General features: G+C 44.4%; 1 protein-coding gene across 19 annotated transcripts in view; it reads right to left on the reverse strand.

Annotated features, from left to right (window-relative positions):
* NINL (ninein like) overlaps window positions 1-22,608 on the reverse strand; it is a 134,682-nt gene that overhangs the window by 79,767 nt on the left and 32,307 nt on the right. For 17 of the 19 annotated variants that reach the window (XR_011430643.1, XR_011430647.1, XR_011430648.1 and 14 more), the window contains one exon: window positions 5,574-5,767. The exons of the other annotated variants lie outside the window; for them this stretch is intronic. Coding sequence is in view for 8 of the 17 variants with exons in the window: in XM_070246988.1 (XP_070103089.1) it covers window positions 5,574-5,756 (183 nt within the window). In the remaining 9 variants the exon portion in view is untranslated. The remainder of the gene's footprint in view (window positions 1-5,573; window positions 5,768-22,608) is intronic. 19 annotated transcript variants of the gene reach the window in all.

Raw genomic sequence — 22,608 nt, forward strand, 5'->3', positions numbered from 1 at the left:
TTAGGACTCTGCCCTAAACTGGGGGCTGGTTTATCAGACTCTCTATATTTGGGCGAGCCAGGGTTTTCAAATATATCCCCTAGCCCTTTGAGACCCCCAAGACCACAGATCAATTTCACAGTTGCTTACTTAAGACCAGAAAATATTCTCAGGACAAATGGGGTTTTGTGTGCTGGGCTTACCTCTCTGGGTATTTGACTTATCATAGATTTTTAGACTAGTATTTTCTTGCTGACTTGCTTGCTCTTTACTGTTTTCAAGATCTTTGTTTTCATTATTTTGTTCAGCCTTTCCCCCCCCGAGCAAGACTGGCCCTAGGCTAACATCTGTTGCCAATCTTCCTCTATTTTGTGTGTGAGCCACCATCACAGCATGGCCACCTATAGACAAATAGTGTAGGTCTGTGCCCAGAAACCGAACGCAGGCCAAAGCGGAGCATGCCAAACTCAACCATTAGGCTACCGGGGCTGGCCCACATTCAGCTTTTTTAATAGCCCTTACTGGAAGGTTAGCCTGACACTACTAACATGTCTGAATCATTTCAATCCTTTTTTTGGCTGCATAAAATTTTATCATATGGATCTACCAGAATTTATTTAAGCAATCTCCTATTGAAAAGGCTGTTTCCCATCTGTAGCTGTTCAAATCAATATTAGAATGAATCACCTTGCATATATTTTATTTCACACCAAGAAAGAAATTTTCTTTCTTTCATCTTTGTATCCCTAGCTTCTGCATGTGGCCCAGGACACAATAAGTGCTGAAAAATAGTTGCTGACTACATGGATGCATAATGAAATGGCAATTTTGCTGGATCTAATCACAGATTTCTTTGGTATTTCTGACAATACTTATTGGCTAACTTTCTTCTATCCAAAACAATAGTGGGATCTGAAGCCCAAGTGTGGTGCCACGTTTGTCTGATACCATTCTGACTGTGCCTGCATGTTTGCCTGTGTCCTCTTCCTTCACAGCTCGCAAAAGAAGGAAAAGAACAACTGCACGGCATTCAAGTGCTGGACCTAACAGGACACACCATCATCTCTGACCTTGGACTCATTCATCACAAAATGAAGGGGCTGGACTCTGTGGTCTAGAGTCACTTTCAACTTTAAAATTACTTTCAGTAACACTATATTAATAACTATCTTTGAGATAAAAATTCTCTCTCTGCCCAAATTCAAAATATTCGAGGTAAGATCCTCACCACTAGCAAAGAAATAAGATAAGATAATATAAAATGTGCATGGAAATTCCCCACAAGTCAAAGGAGTCACAGGTTACGTTAACTTTCTGGCTTGAAACCAGACCCTTACAATATTTCTTTAACAGGAAAAAGGAATTAAAAACAAGCACACTTTGACAGCATTAAACAAATTACCTTGTTAATTCAAATGTTATAACATTGTTTCTTCATTTTTATAACTGGATTACTGTATCAATGACTAACATTTATATGGTGTCATATTTATTTACTACAAGGAAACTGGACATGTAGTATTGGAACTTAAAAGCCAATCCATTCTCCTAGATAAAGAATTTATCTGGATTTTCTTCAAAACTTCCTGAGGGGCCAGCCCGGTGGCGCAGCAGCTAAGTGCACATGTTCTGCTTCGGCAGCCCAGGGTTCACGAGTTTGGATCCCGGGTAAGGACATGGCACCGGGTGGCAAGCCATGCTGTGGTAGGCGTCCCACGTATAACGTAGCGGAAGATGGGCACAGATGTTAGCTCAGGGCTAATCTTCCTCAAAAAAAACAAAAACAAAAACAAACTTCCTGAAATCTCCACCATTTGGATTCTGGTTGTAGAAAAGAGGAACAATTATCTGGATATTTCTAGCTTGATATTGGCTTCCTCTAAAACACCTAGAGAATGTTCCACCTAAATCAAGGCTGTGTGAACTCTGCCCTGTCTGTGGGAAGCAGCAAAGGAGCAGGAGAAGTCCTGAAGATAGGAATAATCCAGCAGAACCAACTTCACTGAGGAGGCCGCATGACATGATGGGCTGGAGGAGACACGCAGGCGCCCAAGAGGCATGGGCTGGTGTGGGCAACGCTCGTGAAGCGTGACAGAGAGGGAAGAAAGGATAACTCCAGGTCAGACTCACGAGCAGTAGTGGAAGCAAAGCTATTCCTTAATTTATCCAACACCTGACTTGCTTTTTGGGGACAGAAAACCATGGTTGTAAGAGAGAATGGAGTTGGGACAGACGGATAGACAGAAGCATGAACACACACAGAGCTCTGCCAAGAGCGAGTGTTAACCAGAAATGGCCAGGCTCCTGTCACTGCCCGTGGGTGTCTGCTCTCCTTCTAACATCACTCCTTATGAACGTGTTCAGAGAAGCTCCCAGCTTCTGGAAGGAATTACCACTCAGAGAAATCGCTTTTCAGGATGCGGGTGACATGGGGGAAGTCAGAAACCTCAAACGACTCAATTCCATTTTTCTCTTTGCTGATATTCCAATACTAATCTTTTTTTCCTGTTATAATTTGAAGTTTCCAAATCTTACACTTTTTCTACACATACAAAGCATAGAGTGGAGAACTGTGTGGAAACGATATGGTTTCTCTGACCACGAGAACATGCAATCTGAATCTGGGCCCAAAACTCATTCTTTTGGTTTTGAATTTTCTACACTGTCAAAAATAATCAAGAAAACCAGATCATCTGTTTATACTGCTTAAATAACCAGTGTTGATTTTCACAAATGTGCCTTTTGCTCATCTAGGTCCCAAATACAATTCTAGGTGACATCAGAAGGGGCTAGAACATTATCTATAAAAAACACATCTGATTCTCACATGCAAAAGAATGAAAGTAGACCACTGTCTTTCTTCATATACAAAAATAGACTCAAAATGGACCAAAGACTTGAAGGTAAGACCTGAAACCACAAAACTTCTGGAAGAAATACAGGCAGTACACTCTGTGACATTGGACTTAAAAGGACCTTTACGAATACCATGTCTACTCGGACGAGGGAAACAAAGCAAAAAATAAACAAGTGGGACTTCATCAGACTAAAGAGCTTCTGGAAGGCCCAGGAAACAAAGATCAAAATGAAAAAACAACCCACCAACTGGGAGAAAATATTTGCAAATCATATATCTGACAAAGAGTTAATCTCCATAATATATAAAGAACTCATACAACTGAACTATAAAAAAATAAACAACCCAATCAAAAAATGGGCAGAGGACACGAACAGACATTTTCCCAAAGAAGATATACAGATGGCCAATAGGCACATGAAAAGATGCTCAACATCACCGATCATCAGGGAAATGCAAATCAAAACTACACTAAGATATCACGTTACACCTGTTAGAATGGCTATAATCACCAAGACAAAAAACAAATGTTGGAGAGGTTGTGGAGAAAAGGAATCCTCATCCACTGTTGGTGGGGATGCAAACTGGTGCAGCCACTATGGAAAACAGTATGGAGATTTCTCAAAAGATTAAAAACAGAAATACCTCACGACTCAGCTATCCCACTACTGGGTATTTATCTGAAGAACTTGAAATCAACAATACAAAGAGACACATGCACCCCTGTGTTCACTGCAGCATTATTCACAATAGCCAAGACATGGAAGCAACCCCAGTGCCCATGGACTGAGGACTGGATAAAGATGTGGTATATACACAATGGAATATTACTCAGTCATAAAAAAAGACAAAAATCATCCTATTTGCAACAACATGGATGGACCTTGAGGGCATTATATTAAATGAAATAAGCCAGAGGGAGAGGGACGAACACATCTGATTTCACTTATTTGTGGAACATAAACTATGGATAATGAGAACAGTTAGTGGATACCAGAGAAAAGGGGGATGGGGTGGGCACAAGGGGTGAAGGGGTGCACTTATATGGTACCCGACCAATAATAACGTACAACCAAAATTTCACAGTTACAAACTATTACGACCCCCCAAAAAATAAATTAGAAAAAACCCACACATCTGATTCTTAACTCCATTAAAAAAAACAAAAAACAAAAGCAGAACAGAATAAATTAGAGACAGAGAAAGGGCATGGCTGGTTTAATTGAGGCAGAGTTCTCCACGAGGGAGTGACAGCACCTACTGACAGGCACCAGCAACACAGGCAGTCCAAGCTTTGGGGCAAGAGGTCCAACTCGCCCAGCCTCTTTCCCTATGCCAGCAGTGAGGGGGTTTTGTTGTTTTTCTTCATTTGTTTTTGCCCAGGAGCCAATTTGGTGAAATTTATAGGCAGGATCTTTTTTCTCGTTCAGAATGAAAAGAGTTTTATTGAGTCCTGTGGAAAAACTGCTCTTCCTTCAAAGTTAAGATGACCAACAAAATAACAGGCACTGCTCTCAGCGCTAACATGTTAACATCTGGCCACGTTTAGGAAGTAGAAGCAAGGCGGGAGGTGCTTCTTAGTGTTTCAATCAGGAGAGCAGGTTGTAGCCTAGGTTCTAGATCACCATTCTGGATGACTGAATCTCCTAGAGGAAAAAACTCTGCATTCATATGGCCAAACGAAATCACAGGACACCTCCACACAGGGACCCTTTGTTCCTCCAACAGTAGGGTGCAACTTTTTTGTCCAGCTGCTGCTAGACAAACTTCAAGCTGTGTAATTTTACAAGACCATCTGTCCTTGAGGTACTTTGAAGCTGTCTGTCTCTGAATGACTTACCAGTGTGTGAGTTGCCCACAGAACCACATGCCACCCACCCATACTAATCCCCCTCCCAACAAATCACACCACCTGACAAATAGAAATGGCAAGCAATACGATATATTGGAGTATATGAGGAAGCCATTTGGTGTAAATCTAATTCGGTCTGACTTTGTTTCTCCAAAAGGGCCTGACATGGCCATCAAGCATGCATTGTATATCTGCTTTAAACATTTACTGTGGCAAGAACAAATGGCCTTAAGATAAAGGTGCAACTCCCCACCCCCACATTGGCATTTCCTTAAGGATAAGCATCTTTCCTTAGACTAGGAACTGATTGCTGCACTCACCTTTGACCACCCAGCTCACCTGTGACCACCCAGCTCGAGACAACAGACCTGCCACCCTGCTGTGTCCACTGAGACAGCAGATCTACCTGCTGTTCCCATCAATCACTGTGCTGACAGAGCAGTCTCGTGACTATTGTAAAAGGACATTTCAACCCTATGTGAAACATCCTCTCTGGGGGTATATAACCACTCTGTACACCCCACTTCTTTGGTGCCCTTTCTTCCTTGGGGCAGAAAGGCCCCGGGCCATGGTCCTCACATTTTAGCTTAGAATAAACTCTCCCAAATTTTCATTTATAGATTGGTTATGGATTATTTTCGTCAACACACCTTTCTGGAAAAATGAAACAAAATAAAATCTCTGGAAGTTACTATGCTAAAAAAAGTAATATTAAGGAAATTCTTTCTACAATGTAGTCGTCACATAGAAGGAAAAACAACATTCCATTTCCCAATAACTTCCCTTTGAGGAGTATCTTTAGTCAACTGATATTTCTCAAATGCCCGGAGTAGCCCACTATAGTACTGTGTGCTTTTCTTTGGGAGAATGAAGTCAAATACCCACCCTGGCAAAGTGGTCATTTCCGAGAAGTGTTTGCAGGAGGACGGGCAGCTGCTTCTCCAGATGAAGCTTAAAGCAGAGTTGGGTCAGCTCCTCCTGGTCCAGAAAGCCTGTCCCAGTGGTGTCACAGCTGCTATAGATTTCCCTGAGCTGTGAAACATAGTGTTTCTCTTCGTCGTCGTCCATCCCATAGCAGGCTGGACATGCCAGGGGAAAAAAGAAAAAAACCAGTACATTTTTACTGCCGCACCTCACACACTGTTCCACTGTTCCCAGGAGCCAGGCAGCGTGGCCGGGTACAGGGCAGGAGAGGGGCATGCAGGAAGAGGCAGCCGGAGCCCCTCAGTGTTCAGTGAGGCTGGGAGAGACCAGCTCCACCTTCGCAGAATGGACCAGAAACATGTTACTAGGGAGCCAGTTATTGTTCACAAGAACCAGCATTTCTTTGTTCTGTAAAAAAAGAAAATCTATTACACAATAATGAGAAAAACAGAGCTAAGTATAAGGAGAACCAAAATCATTCAAAACTTCATCACCTAAGAAAATCATTATTAATATTTTGGCAAATATACATTTTAATTTTTCTCTATACATACACAATTATGTATTTTTCTTACAAATACAAGTATTTACTTACAAATACTAAAATAAGTAGTAAAAATTTTACTAAATAAAAGTGCTTATATGAAAGAATGCAAACTGATAAAAATATACAGAGGATATTAATAAACAACACAAAAGAAGAAAAACATATGGCTAATAACCATCTAAAATGTTTAAATTAAAACCAAGATACTATTTGACTGTCAAATTATCAAGAATAAAAATCTTCAATGCTGAGCCTACTGTAAAAAGGAGACTCTCACACCTGGAGGATGTGACAGTTAGTAGATGTTTCTGGAGGGTACCTTGTCTATATATCAAGAAAATTTGAAATATTTTAATTACCTGATCTAATTACTTCATATACTTGAAATTCCTTATATTTAAGGAAACAGAACTATAAACAAAGATATGAGTTCATCAAAGTATTATTTACAAAAAGAAAAGAAAATAACCTGAAATATCCAACAAAAGAAAAATAGTTTGCTAAATTGTAGCGTATGTACATGGCAAAATAGTAAATAGTCTTGAAAACCACATTTCTGAAGAACATTTAAGAGCATAGGAAGCGTAGTTGATAAAAAAATATCAAGGCAGAATAAAAACTGTTTATAATAAAATAGGTAATATACTCAGTGGTCACTTTCCATATAATAATTCACTTATAGCTTATAACAGGTCTATCAAGAAACTTCTGCAACTTTATGGAGGAAAATGCATTCAAAAAAATGAAAACAAAGAAAAAAATACACTAAAATGGTAAGAGATGATTTTACTGTATTACACACATATTTCCTATTTTACATATTCTTATATCCCTCAAAAATTTCTAAGAAGCAAAACATTTCATAACTAGGAAGTGTTACTGAAACATGGAAAGCATCTAGCACCCACACGGTGCAGGGAGGTCTGCGTCAGCACCAGAACCATATAAAGTACCGAAACCTGTTCACATCAACCCCTAAATGGAAACCGTGCATGGACATCATTACTCAGGAAGGGAATGGAATCAGTGACACAAAAAATAGACACTGAGTAGAATCCTGATAGTGATGTATTTCACCGCGGTCTTAGAAGGCAAGAGGCCTCATCTGAGCTCTTACTTTAACAGCTGCTGATCAGCTCTAACACCAGCCAATATCGAGGCGGAAGGTGAACAAATCGGTTCGTGTGGGCTGAGGTCCACAGCCCACCGCCTCAGACCCTTTTTGGAACAAGGAGAGGCACACAGGAATAAACAAACTGCTGAGTCTGCTGGGACTGCAGAGGCAACAAGACCTGAACGAGGATGGCCCACATCACCCACAAGAGCTGTGCTCGAGCCCACCTGCCAACGCCTGCCGGTCCCCCAGGCCTGGGGCTGTCAGGAGCCCTCGCTGCTCCCACCTCTTTTCCTTGGTGACAAGATTCACACTTTTGGGGCTGAGCTGGGATTTCCTGAAAACAGGAGGAACTTCAATTCCCATATGACTAAGAGTAAAAAGACCACAGGAAGATTCGCCCAGCAGGGAAAAGCAGCACGAACCCTTTGAACAGCCCCTGCTCCCACAGGACCCAGGACGGCGTCCCTCTCAGGCCACTGTCTTCATCAGCTCCTAGCAGAATACCCAGTGTACCCAAAATGTGCCTACAGAGCAAGGCTGCCGAGAACACCCGACCTCACTAAAACGCAAACAGATTCAGGTTCTGAAAAGACATCCCTCCCCACCCCCGCTTTGTAGGAGGCTGAGTGCTGGGAGCACATCTCAAGGAAGCAGAACAAACAGGCCACCTCTGTCCACCAGACGCAGGCGCAGAGCACCCAGCGCTGCCCTAGGCTCCTCCCACACGCCAGGTTATGACAGTCTCTAGAGACCCTCTTCCGAGAGGACGTCTTCCTGGGAGGAGACACACATCAGGAAGGGGGAACGCGGCAGCCAGCGCGAAGCAGGGCCCTGTGGAGGTGGGAGGCAAAACAGAAAATGTAAATGGGGAACAGGCTAAAACCTCAAACGCTGGATGCCATCTACGGACCCAAAGCCAGGAGGCAGTGACTGCCACAGTCCTCCCGAGCTCCACACACCACCCATCCTCTCAGCCGCAAGCCACACAGGCACCCCAGACAGGCTCCTGCCAGCGCCTCCTGCATCCTCAGAGCCGCCTTCAGTGCAGAAGGCTTGTGGTGTACCCTTCCAACTGCCTCAAATGGCAGAAATATTTTCAATTTACTTCTTTTTTTAAAGATTGGCACCTGAGCTAACTGAGGCAACTTAGCTGTTGTCAATCTTCCTTTCTTCTTCTTCTTCTCCCCCACAAAGTACACAGTTGTATAGCCTAGTTGTAGGTTCTGGTTGTGCTATATGGGACACCACCTCAGCATGGCCTGATGAGCGGTGCCATGTCTGCACCAGGGATCCGAACTGGTTAAACCCTGGGCCCCTGAAGCACAGCACACACACTTAACCACTCAGCCACGTGGCCAGCCCCTCAGTTTACATTTTTAAGCCCAATGTTCTTAAACAAACCCATTTAAGCAATAGCAATACATGATGGTGCGATTTAACTATTTCAAAGGTAAGGTTACTGGCATTATGGGTCCATTTAATCTCAGGGCTGCTGCTCCCAGGACCCCAGGTCTAGGCTAGGATGGGACAAGCAGGGGAAGGGTGCGTGTGGCATTCTAGGGCACTTCACCTAGGAGGTGGGGGCATTCCCTGGGGGTCCAAGTAAACTCAAGAACCTTCTCAATATCTGCACTATCACAGAGGAGAGATCTGGAAAACCGAGGCCCAGCAAACCTTCATGCGCTCCCACACCCCACAGGACCCGCTGGACACACGGCACACCTGTCTGAACTCCTGCCTGAGGAATCCAGAACTGGGCAGAATTCAGGTGCGGAGGCTGAAGGTTAAAGGGCACTGGAGGGGCCCCTCCCAGGAACAATAATGAGCCAGCCCCCCTTGAAAAAACTTGCTGGTCTGCCCCACTGACTCCAGGTTAGGAGGGATGCAGGGCAGGCCCCGCACACTCGGCCCCGCGTCGCCTCGCTTACACCCATCTTCGCTCAACTCCAGAGTCAAAGTTCCCCGCCATTCAGAAGCACTCTTTTCCTCTCCTTCCCCTCATCTTCGTGAATCTGAGACACTGCTCCAAGAAAGCAGGTGCCATCCAGGGACTGGCAGTTAGGGTGATTCAGGCACAGCCACTCAACAGGGCAGGCAAAAACAGATCTTTCAGTCATGGTTTGCTAGGATATTTCCTAACCCCCAACCAAGGAAATGTCCAGCTATATTTTCAAAATAATGGGAAAAAGTAGGCACTGACTCTATTCACGCACAACTGATGAATCTGCCATCCTCCAGCCCTGGAATGTGAGTGGTCTTTCTATGGCCTCTCAAATACCACATGACAAACCTCAGTGGTGAGACAGCTAGAAACTCTGGCCAGGAAGGCTTGGAAAAACTCCAAGGCCCCAAAGCCAAGGCCACCTGCACCTGGAAAACCCGGCCCAGGATCCGCTGACACCCAACGACCACGGCAGAGAAGTCACACTGATTCAAGTGGCTTCCCCAGGATTCAGGAGTCCCAGAAAAAGGCATGACTGACAATACCTGAGAAACTCATAACACCACGGAATTGTGGAAGGTCTCAGAAATGGTGCAGAAGCCTGAACGTGGGCTCAGAACTCCAGCGTTCACACACACACACATTCCATTCACTGGAATCTGAAGGCAGTGATTGGGGTGGTCGGGGGTACATGCAGGAGAGGAGAGGGGAGTAAAGGTGACACTTAACCAAGACACACATGCAGGTACACAGAGAGAAACTAATATCCACAGAGAGATAAAGGAAAATCAATAAAATCAAGAAACAAAACAGACCACTGGAAGAAAGGAATGATAAGACGCCAAGGGGGGTTTCCTGGACATTGACATATTACAGCTGCATGAAAAATTCAATGGCAAGGCTGAAGATAAAGACAAGGAAATCTTCTATAAAGTGGATCTAAACAATAAAGAGATTTTAAAAATGAGGAAGAAAAGACAAGGAAATTAAAAATCAATCTCATATAGTAATCAAAACAGTGTGGTACTAGCATAAAGAGAGACACACAAACCAATGGAACAGAATAGAGAGCCCAGAAATAAACCCTCATATATACAGTGAAATGATCTTTCACCACACAATGAGGAGAAAAGAGTCTCTTCAACAAGTGGTGCTGGAAAACTGGATATGCACAAGCAAAAGAATGAAATTTGACCCCTACCATACACACAAAAATTATATACTATTTACTATATATAAAAATACATATACACCATATACCAAAATTAACCCACATTGGACTCAAGACCTAAATGTAAGCTCTAAAACTACAAAACTCTTAGAAGAAAACATAGAGGCAAAGCTCCATGATGTTAGATTTGGCAATGATTTCTTGGATATGACACCAAAGGCACAGGCTACAAAAGCAAAAATAGAAAAATGGCACTCTGTCAAACTTAAGAACTTCTGCAAATCAAAGAAAATAACCAACAGAGTGAAAAGGCAAGCTACACACTGAATGGAAAAAAAAAAAGTGCAAATAATATATCTGATAATGATAAGGTGTTAATAGCCAGAACATACAAAGAACTCCTACAACACAACAACAAAAAACAAGTAACCTTATTTAAAAAAGGGCAAAGACATTTCTCCAAAGAAGATATACAAATGCCAACCAGCATATGAAGATGCTCAACATCACTAATCATTAGAGAAATGCAAATCAAAACCACCATGAGATATTATCTCACGTCCATTAGGATGGCCACTATATATAAAAAATCCAGAAAACAACAATATCGGTGATGATGGAGAGAAAGTGGAAGAGTTGTGCACTGTTGGTGGGGAAGTAAAATGGTGCAACTGCTATGGAAAACAGTACGGAGGTTCCTCAAGAAACTAAAAATAGAATTACCGTATGATCCAGCTATTCCACTTCTTGGTATTTATCCAAAAGAATTGAAAGCAGAATCTCAAAGAGATATTTGCACTCTCCCATGTTCACTGCAGCGTTATTTCAACAGCCAAGAGGTGGAAACAGTCTAAATGTCCATCAAAAAATGAATAGATTAAAAAAAAAAAGTGATACAATCATACAATGGAATATTATTCAGCCTTAAAAAGGAAAGAGGGGCCGGCCCAGTGGCTTAGTGGTTAAGTTCCTGTGCTCCACTTTGGTGGCCCAGGGTTTGCAGGTTTGGATCCCAGGCAGGGACCTACATACCACTTATCAAGCCATGCTGTGGGGGCGTCCCACATATAAAATAGAGGAAGATGGGCATGGATGTTAGCTCAGGACAATACTCCTCAAGCAAAAAGAAGAAGATTGGAAATGGATATTAGCTCAGGGTCAATCTTCTCCATCAAAAAAAAAAAAGGGGAAGGAAATCTTGTCACATGCTACAACATGGATGAAGCTTGAGGATGCTAAGTAAAATAAGCCAGTCACAAAAGAACAAATACTGTACGATTCCACTTATATAAGATATCTAGAGCAGTCAAAATTATGAAGGCAGAAAGTATAATGGTGGCTGCCAGGGGCTGGCGGGAGGGGAGAATGGGAGGAGCTGTTCGATGGGTATTGAGTTTCGGTTCTGCAAGATGAGAAAGTTCTAGAGATCTGTTACACAACAATGTGAATATAGTTAGCACTACTGAACTGTATATTTAAAAATGGTTAAGAGGGTAAATTTTATATGTTTTTTTTACCACAATTGACAATCTAAAAATAAGAAAGAAAAATTTTTAACAAGAAAAAAGTTCAAAATTTGGTAGCTCTGTTCTATGGCACTTTTATCTGGATTTTCTCTTTCCTTTTTTTTTTCCCTTAAGATTTTATTTTTCCTTTTTCTCCCCAAATCCCCCTGGTACATAGTTGCACATCTTAGATGTGGGTCCCTCTAGTTGTGGCATGAGGGACGCTGCCTCAGCATGGCCTGATGAGTGGTGCCGTGTCTGCACCCAGGATCCCAGCCAGCGAAACCCTGGGCCGCTGAAACAGAGTGCACAAACTCAACCACTCGGCCATGGGTCCAGCCCCTGGATTTTCTCTTTCCTTAAGAAAATGATCAATCCCCAGACTCCAGGCAGCCTCTACAAGCCCAGGAAGGAAACCAGTCGAAGGGACATAGATTACTGGGTAATGCAGACTTAACACGCAGACAGAAGGCAGAGTCCCACCACTTGGGACAACAAATAATAAACAGCCACACCAAGCACATCCTCATGAAATTTCAGAAGAAACAAAACAAACAGGTCCTGAGAGTGCGCAGAGAGAGAAGAGCAGCCCCATGCTCTCAGCACCAGGCCACGGCATGGCCCACGCGGACTCTGGGCAGCAAGACTGAGAGTTAGAGGACAGAAAGGAAGCCTCCAACATCCTGAGGGAAGACAGCTTTCCGCTGCATCCGGAAGCTCCCAGAACATGTACTTCAGCAAAATGAGGGACTGAGCAAGAAAGAGGAAGATGCAGGATCTGCAATCTGGGTCCCACACAAGCGCTGGAGGCTGATTTAGGAGGGCAGCCCTGGGGCAGGGCCAGAAGGCACCGCATGCAATGCAGACAAATGGGGAACCAGCAGGTCCTGTGTGCATCTGACCATCTGTAAACAGATGGAGAAGTTTCTGACAGAGCTGAAGGAGCAACTGGAAAAAAACAAGGATAAGTACATTAAAAAGCAAATAAGCACAACTCAAGAAAACGTTAACCTCTATAAAGCCAGTGTAGATTACATCATGTTCACCACCCAAAAAGTAATTACAGACCATGCCCAAGAATGGAAATGTGACTGTGCTGCAGGCACATGTGGTATGGCAGCCAGGGAACCCCACGCTCCACGGGTGACAGGGAAGCCTCTGGTGGAGGCACTGCCTGGGCTGAGGTTACAGCCTGGGCTGCTGCAGGGCTGGGGGTTCTGGGAGGTGACGGGGCAGTGACATGCCTTACGAAGTTCAGGAGTGACGCAGGTGCCTCAGCACTCTGCCCCGTTTTGCCCAGAGTGGTATCTCACAGGCCTCCATGCCACACTCCAGACAGGAGTCAGACAAGCACACATCGTGACCACTTCTGCCATGTGCCCTCCTGAAGTCCTGGGGCGGGTGTTGGGGCTATCAGAGCGAAGAGGCCCTGACTTGAGACCCTGGTGACTAGCCTGCACTGGGAGAGCTCCGGCCACCCAAACCCCGCAAGATGGACTGGAGCACAAACACCGGGTCAGCGTTCAAAACGAGAGTCCAGAGCAGTGACAGTCTGTGTGGCCTTCCCCCCAGGCACTGTCCTCTGACTGGGATGACTGCTAAGCTGAGGGAAGCTGGAGTTTTCTTCAGCTTTCTTCCTCTGAGAGAAGCAGCTAAACCTTGCGAGTACCCCCAGCCTGCTACTGCTCTTCTGTGACGTTCTGAAAGGCCTCCCTCCAGCAGTGCCAGTGCCCGACATGGGCAGGCCTGTTATCCCAGGCCTGAGTGTCTACTGCTGCCATCTGACTTGCAGAGACCCAGCTCTGCAGAAATGCTACAGAGCATCTTTTCACTTTCCCCACAAAATGAGTTGCACTACATTTGCTTTCTGAGTTCTCTCAGTTGACCCAAGCTTCCTCTGGGGGAAGAATGCCAAGGACGCTGGGCCTGGTGTAGACAGTAAACAGCACACGGCCCCAGGCACCTCCAGCAGGAGAGGCATGATTGCTCGGCCTGTCCACCTGCGGCTGGCCAACTGGGGTGGCCGCTGTCTGGGCAGGTGTGCTGCAGACTCAGACAAAGAGGTGGTGACAAAAGATGCCCACAGGCAGGGGCTCTCAGATCACGCTGGCTCCTGCTGCACAAGCTTTCAGTATTTAATCAAATGATGTCAGCTTTGCCTTTCATTGTCAGGCACGGACTTAATACATGTTATCAAAAAGGACAGTGAAGTGATGGGGTCGGGGTCAACCCCCTTAAAGGAGTGCTGAAGCCCAATCTGCACCTCAAGCCTCCGGGCGTGCGATTCCCTGAAAACAGTGCAGGAGAGGAGTCCAGGGAGCAGCCTCGGGCCACCAAGAGGTTTATAAACAGAGAGGGGCCAATGGTTTCCTGCAAACGTTTACAGCATCAGCAGCTTTCTGAGCCATGCAAAGGCAGCCCTAAACGAACTGAGACACGGGCAAGGCTGCCTTCCTGACTAAGGTGACCCAGGGCCCTTTCCCCACACTCACTGACAGGCCGCAGAATCCCAGCCTGGAGGGGCTCTGGGCAAGTCACAGCTTCTGTCAAATTGGGTCTAGAACCCCTCCTTTGCTGGGCTGCTGAGGGCATGGGAAGGTTACAGGACACGCCAGGTAGTAGAGTGACAGGCAGTGCCACTCATCCTGAGCGCTCAGGATACTACCATCACTGACAGCACAGAATTACTGTGCCCACACACTGGTTCCCAGGTTCCCAGTCTTCACGCTGCTCAAATCCTGTTTCTAGAAACGCCTCACTGCAAAACTGCCCCTCTCTCCCTCCCTCTCTGGAAAAGCAGTCCACCTAAATTACAGGACCCTCATGTGAGACCTGGCCCTGCCCAGCCGGGAGCCCACCGGGCATTAACGAGGCGTCTGCTGTGGAACCTCCAAGGCCTGTGCCTGAGGACGGAAGCGAAAACACCCCCTCCCCTGTAACACTCCCACAGGGATCCATTTGTCTAGCGTGCGGCCCACCTGGTGCCTGGCTTGCTCCTGGTGGCCCCCAGGCCTACTCACAGGCCCAAATGCAGGCCTCCCAGGAAAGTGGTTGTGACAAATAATAAATTTTCTTGTGAAGCAAAACCCTATTTTCATCCTGGGGAGAAAAACCTGCCCCCAAACAAACTGCATACTGGCCCCAAGACAGATGCGCTGGCCAGCACTCTGAGGACAACACAGCCCTCTGGAGGCCTACGGAGCAAGGTATCGGTTTGCATTTAATTGATGAGGGAATTTAATCTGTGCCCCTAGAAACTCGCTGGCTACTGAGGATAGGGAAGACAATCATGGTCTCTCAGAAGCTACGTGTGCTGATGTTTGCAGACCCAGAGCATCCCGGCCATGGGAGACAATTCCCAAGAAGGCCCTCCTTGCAAACCTGTGAAACCCAGAACGAACAGGACCCAAGGAGCCATTCTGGATTGGCTCATTCTCTATCTGGAAAGATGTTCCAACCCTGATAAAATATTGAAGCCAGTCCTTAGGTTCCAGCAGAGCAGACCTTGGTGCCACTTTTCTCTTTTTTGGAAACCTTTGTCAGGAACTTCAGACACCACACACAATGAAGAATACACACTGCAAAAATAGCTTTCGAAAAACAGCTAGAATATTTGGATATCCACATGCAAAAGAACAAAGTTGCACCCCCACCCACCTCACATCACATAGAAAAATTAACTCAGAATGGATCAGACACAAATGTAAGAGCTAAAACCATAAAACTCCTAGAAGAAAACATAGAAGTAAATCTTCATGATCTTCGATTAGGCAATGCCATATCTTTGATTAGATATGACACCAAAAGCACAAGCAACAAAAGAAAACAACAGATAAACTGGACTTCCTCAAAATTTAAAACTTTTTAAAATTTTATTTACTTTTTTCCGGATGTACATCAGAATATATTTCGAATTCTGTGTAGATTACATCATGTTCACCACCCAAAAAGTAATTATAGACCATCCCCTCACATGTGAGCCTAATCACCCCTTTTGCCCTCCTCCCCCCACGGTAACCACCAATCCAATCTCCAATGCTATGTATTTGTTCGTCATTGTTTTTATCTTCTATTTATGAGTGAGATCATACGGTATTTGACTTTCTCCCTCTGACTAATTTCACTCAGCATAATACACCCTCAAGGACCATTCATGTTGTCACAAATGGCCAGATTTCATCATTTCTTATGGCTGAGTAGTATTCCATCGTGTATAAATACCACATCTTCTTTATCCGTTCGTCCCTTGACGGGCACCTAGGTTGCTTACAAGTCTTGGCTATTGTGTATAATGCTGCAATGAACATAGGTAAAACTTTTTTTAATGCAAAGGACACTATCAAGAAAATGAAAAGAGAGAAAATACTTGCAAATTCTCTATCTGATAAGGGATTTGTATTTAGAATATATAAAGAACTCCTATAGCTCCATAATAAAAGCAAAAGTAACCCAATTAAAAAATGGGCAAAGGATCTGAATAGATATTTCTGCAAAGAATATATCTAAATGGCCAAAGACGCTCAACCTCACTGGCCATCAGGGAAATGCAAAATCAAAACAACAATGAGATACCACTTCACCCCCACTAGGCCAGCTATAACAAAAAAGACAGGTAATAGCACGTGCTAGGGAGGATGTGGAAAAACTGGAAACCCCATACACTGCTGGTGGCAATGTAAAATAGTGCAGTAACTGTGGAAAATAGTGTGGCACTTCATGAGAAAGTCAAACATAGAGTTACCATATGACCCAGTAACTCCATTCCTAGGTACACACGCAAAAGAAATGGGAACATACATCCACACAAAAACTTGTATACAAATGTTCATAGCAGCATCATTCATTATAGCCCCAAAGTGGAAATAACCCAAATGTCCATCAACTGAATAGATAAGTAAAGCATGTCATGTCCATACAATGGAATGTTATTCGGAAATTTAAAAAATCAAGTACTGATACTCCCACAACATGGATGAACCATACAAACACACTAAGTGAAACAAGCCAGTCGCCAACAGACCACATATAGTGTGATTTCATTTAAAAGTCCCAGAATAGGCAAATCTATAGAGAAAGAAAGTAAATTAGTGATTGCCTGTGGTTGGGGCATTTGGGGAAAAAGGGAGGGTGACTGCTAATGGATATGGAGTATCATTGTGGGGTGGCATAAATGTTCTAAAATTGGTTGTGGTGATGGCTACACAACTCTGTGAACTGTACACTTTAACTGGGTGAATTGTTACCACATACAAATATCTCAATAAAGGTTATAATACAAAAAGTTAGCGGATGACAAGAGGGATGTGTGCGAATATAAAATGCTAGGTAGCATAAGACAGGTCTTTTATTGTGATAGACCAGTTCTGTATCTCGAGTGTGGTGGTCATTACATGAATCTATACATGGATACAACTGTACAGAACTACACAGACACACGTACACAAAGGCTGCATGTAAAAAGTGGTGAAAACTGATAAGGTTTCTGTAGTCCATTTAATACCGTACCAACGTCAACGTCTGGGTTCTGATTTTGTACTCTAGCTATGTAAGACGTCCGCACTGGGAGAAGCTGCCTGAGGGTCAATGGGAATCCATGTACTATCTCTGCAACATCCTGTGAGTTTATAATCATAGCAAAATAAACAGCTGTTAAAAAGCTATAGGGCAGGGAATACCAGTAATAACTACAAATGAAACTCTGAGAGCAAATGAAACATTTCCAGGTGTGACATTTCAGCCACCCAAGACTGCAAGCACCCTCTGCCTGCCGTCAGTGTGAGTCCCCTCACCGGCTGCACTCTCCTGGCGGGCCCTGCACGCTCTCAGAGCTGCTCCACACGGGGAGTTTACCGGACCCATCACCCGACACCCCCCCCCCCTCCACTTACCAGTGCAGGGTAATTTTCACACACTACACCAACGATGACACCCACACAGCACCTGCCAAACAAAGTGGCCAAATACCATAAAATCGAGCACATAGCAAGTTGCTTGCCTGCAGTATGTGTCCCATCAGCTTTTACTATCCAAACACCTCTGAGGAAGTACCACGAGAGCTGCCCAGGGGGCCAAGCTCTCTTGGAAGGTCAACCCCTCAAATGACTCTTCAACATAAGTTTCATACCAGAACCAATCAAAACGATCTGCTGAAGACAATCGAAAGACCCACCTGTCTGGGCTTTTGCACAGCCTGCCCCTTTGTAAAGCCAGACACACGTGACCGGGTGGGCTCTGCCAATCCAACCAGGGAGCCCCTAAGAAACAGCATCGCCGTTATCAGAAACTACTCTTGACTCAAAAGCCAAGCAGCAGAGTGCCATCAGGGCAAACAGCAGATTAAGATCCTCCAAAAGTTCACCTCTCCATAAAAGCCACAGAAAAATTGGAAAAAATTGTCAGAATCAATGGACAATTGATCTCTGGAATTAACCAAAAGCTTGCAGCAACCTGAGGAGCATTCAGTCAAGGAAAACAGCTGAATCTTGGTAAAAGCAGCGAGCTTTTCAGCATTTTAACTTACCCTAGTTCCGTCGCCCACTGCCCAGCTCAGCAGTAGACTGAAAAATGAGAGCCTGCATTCCCAGGGCCAGAGGGGGCAGAACAGAGCTGCAGCTGCTTCGAAGGCTCACCCCGAAGAAGAGTCATCATTTGACCTGTCCAGTGGTTCCCTGACAAACCTACCTGAAAGGCTTGTCTTTATCTGACCTCACTAGAATCTGTCCAGTGCTAAGAGCCTCATCCCAGGGGTGACTTTCAAGTTTTAACATCACAGCAGCCCAAGGCAACAGGCAACAGTTGGAGCAAACAATACACTAACCAAAAAACTTGAAAGAAAAAGCTGAGGCATGAGACGTTTGTAGAGATTCTGAAAAGCTCTTTTTCCTTGGATCCAGAAGGCCACGCACATGCAGAGTGCTGTGCACATGCTCAGGAAAGACCTGAGAAAGCCCTAGGCTATCACTTCTGAGTGACCTGGGACTGCACACAAGCCGGAAGTGAAGGCAAAGGCAGAGCTGTCAACTCCTGGCTGGGTGCTGAAGGCACGCTCCAACACGAACACAGAACCCCTCGGCAGACGCCGAGAGTCACCGGTTCCGGGTGTTAAGGAAATCTATGTCCCATCATTAGCCGACTACTAAGCTAACCAAGTGGAGTCACAATGCCAAAGGCACAATTCATGACAGAAATAATTGATAAGGTAGACTTCTTTAAAATTAAAACCTGTTGCTCTGGAAAAGACATTGTTGAGAGAAGGAAAAGACAAGCCACAGACTGGGAGAAAATATTTGCAAAAGACATGTCTGAAAAGGGTCTGTTATCTAAAATATACAAAGAACTCTTGAAAATGAAAACCTGAATAAATAATGGGGAAAAGGTCTGAAAAAACATCTCATGTAAGAAATGGTAAATAAGCACACGAAAAGACACTCAACATTACATTATGTGCCATTAGGTGACTGCAAATAAAACAATGAGACACCATTACACAACTGTTAGAATGGCCAAAATCCAAAACACTAACAAAACCAAATGCTAGTAAGGATATGGAGCAAAAGAAACTCTCAATGACTGCTGGTGGAGACGAAAAATGATACAGCCACTTTGAGAAACAGTTTGGTAATTTCTTACAAAACTAAACATACTCTTACAAAACAATCCAGCAATCATGCTCCTTGGTATATACTCAAGAGTTAAAAACGTATGTATACACAAAAACCTGCACGTGGATGTTTACAGCAGCTTTATTTACAATTGCCAAAACTTGAAAGCAGCCAAGACTGTCCTTCAGTGGTGAAAGGATAGATGTTATAGACTGCACGTTTGTGTCCCCCTAAAATTCACTGCTGAAACCCCAACTCCGAACGTGATGGTAGGAGGAGGCGGAGCCTCTGGGAGGTGATTAGGTCATGTGGGTAAAACCCTCAGGAATGGTATCAGTGCTCTCATACAGAGACCCCCAGAAGCTCTCTCACCGCTTCCAACATGTAAGGATGCAGCAAGATGACAGCCACCTACGAACTAGCAAGCAGGTCATCACCAGACACTGAATCTGCCGACACTTTGATCTTGGACTTCCAGCCTCCAGAACCCTGAGAAGTAAATGTCTGTCGTTGAAGCCCCCCAGTCTATGGTATTTTTATTCTAGAGGCTCTGAGAGCTGCAGCCATCAGTCTCCTCTGTTGCCACAGCTGTGATCAGCCCCAATTCTGCCACATGACCCCCCTTAGATGCACCTGTTGCCCCATTTTATGAATGTGCGTAATGTATTCAACCAGTCTCCTGCTGATGGACACTTACATTGTTTCTAATCTTTAGTTATTATAAACAATGCTCCAAGGAACTGCCTCTGAGGGATAAATTCCTGTAAGTGGAACCTCTGGGTCACAAGCATGTTCTCAATTTTGACAGATATTGTTAAAATGCCTTCCACAGGAGTTACACCCCTTCACAGTCCTAGCAGCAATGTACAAGTGTGCCTGTTTCTCCATCCCCGAGCAACACAACATGTTATCAAACTTATTTCCAATCTGATGGGGAAAAATGGTATTTTTATTATAGCTTTCATTGACAAGCAGCTTTTTGAAAGAATAAGCAATTACTCAATAGCTATTCTATGTAAATCCTAGATAATCCAGTGGAATACAAGAGACAGAAATGTTCTCTGCTCCCAAGTCTGAAATCAGGTGTGATGATGGAACACACATGTGCGTTCATTAAAGCACAGGAAATAACCACCCTGTCAGAGGCAGCACAGCACAGTCAGGTCAAAAAAGACCCAACAGGGGCCAGCCCTGTGGCCGAGTGGTTAAGTTCGCGCACTCCACTTCCTCGGCCCAGGGTTTCGCCGCTTTGAATCCTGGGCGAGCATATGGCATCACTCATCAGGCCATGCTGACGCAGGGTCCCACATGCCACAACTAGAAGGACCCACAACTAAAAATACACAACTATGCACCCGGGGGCTTTGGGGAGAAAAAAGGAAAAATAAAATCTTAAAAAAAAAAAAAAAGGGGGGCAAATACCTCAGCCTGACTCTGTTACTAGCTGCCTGGGTCTCAGTTTCCTCCTGTGTAAAATGAGGGCATTAAATCAGATGATTACAAAGACTCCTTCAACTCTGGAAAGTCTCTATTGAAGAGAAAACGGTTAACTTGAATTCACTTTAAAAGTGGGTACAGTATTCTTCACACATAAGCTGAGTCAGTCAGTACAGCACAGTGTCACGAGTAACGACCACAGATTTCGGGATTCTTAGAACCGTGCCCAGGCAGCCACCATTGGCAAATGCTGGCATGGAAGATGTACGAGATAACCCTGCCCAGCAGTGAGAACAAAGCCTCACTCATCTAACTCACAGATATTCTCGCCTCTGCCTGTTGACCAGCCGGCTGGCCGTGATTTGACATATGGAATTTGGATGGGAAAAAGTGATGCTAAGTGGCCCCTGCAAGCCATGACACTGGCGCCACCAGCAGCCACATAACAACATAACGTTGGGATACAGGGCTAATGAGTCCACAGTAAAATCTGTTTTTAGACCATAAACTATGGAGCACAGTGGATCCTAAAATATTTCATTAGTTTACTCTTTACTACTGCTCAACTTGCAGTAAAAGTAATGAATTAACGTTCAAGGAAATAACACAATGCAGACATTAAAAAGCAGATCAGTGCTTACCCCGCCTTCACTGAAAGGCTGCTCTGGCATGAAGAACCTGCCTGAGTTAGAGAAAAGCGGGGTCTGCGGAAACTTCAGAAGCCGCCTCTAGCCCCAGAGCCAGGTGTCTGTTTCAGGTGCACGTGTCCTTGTGAGAAGTTGCCTTGCTCTTGATCAACATGCTGGAGTCTTTATTTTTTACATGAAAATTCCTAAACTCAACTCTCTTCAGTTCTACCCAAACATTAAACGGCATTTGCATAAAATAAGCAGCGACAGAAAGCTTTTCCTCCAGAAGAAACCAAGGTGAGTACAGTGGAAAGGCATTTGCTAAAACAGACTTCTGGTTCCTGAGCACCCCCAAAATAACTTTTATTCAGTCTAATCACTGCTGCCCAATCTCCCTCAACACGATGAGTTTTTACATAAACAAATCTGTCTTCAGGCTGCATTTGTTGAAATAGCAGATGGATATTTAATCATCACCAAGGTGATGAGTGATAAAACTCATTATCTCAGTTAAGTATAAACTTGAATTTTTAACACTGAGCTGGTTCGGCAGCCAAGATACACCCTAGCTGTTTTCCTCACGTGGACCCTTACTGAATGTTTTCTCTAACCTTGTTATTCAATCCAAATTGCCCCTAGATAAACTGCTTTCTTAGTTTGCCTGTGACCCTCCAATCTGAGGATAATGTTACAGAATAGCAGAGTCAGAAAGAAGTCCCAGAGAGCACCAATCAATCATCCCATTTTACAGATGAGGAACTGACATCCTTTATATGAACACACAGAAGGAGAGATTTTTCTCAGAAGGCTGGAAGAGGACAATGGAGCATACAAGCGCACAGGCAGGGTGCAAAGGCAATCGTTTCTGATGGCACCATCTTCCCTGCCATTCAAAGTATGTGTGGCAGCTTCCCTGGCTTAATCTGAGACCCTCTACCCACTGTAAGTCTCTGCTGATGCTTATAATTGTATAGAGCTCAAGGACCAAGGAACAGCACCTCAGTGACTTCCCACTGTCCTCCCATCTTAGATGGGGATAGCTATCAA

This window comes from Equus caballus, chromosome 22 (genome assembly GCF_041296265.1).
Source record: "Equus caballus isolate H_3958 breed thoroughbred chromosome 22, TB-T2T, whole genome shotgun sequence".
Lineage (NCBI taxonomy): Eukaryota > Metazoa > Chordata > Mammalia > Perissodactyla > Equidae > Equus > Equus caballus.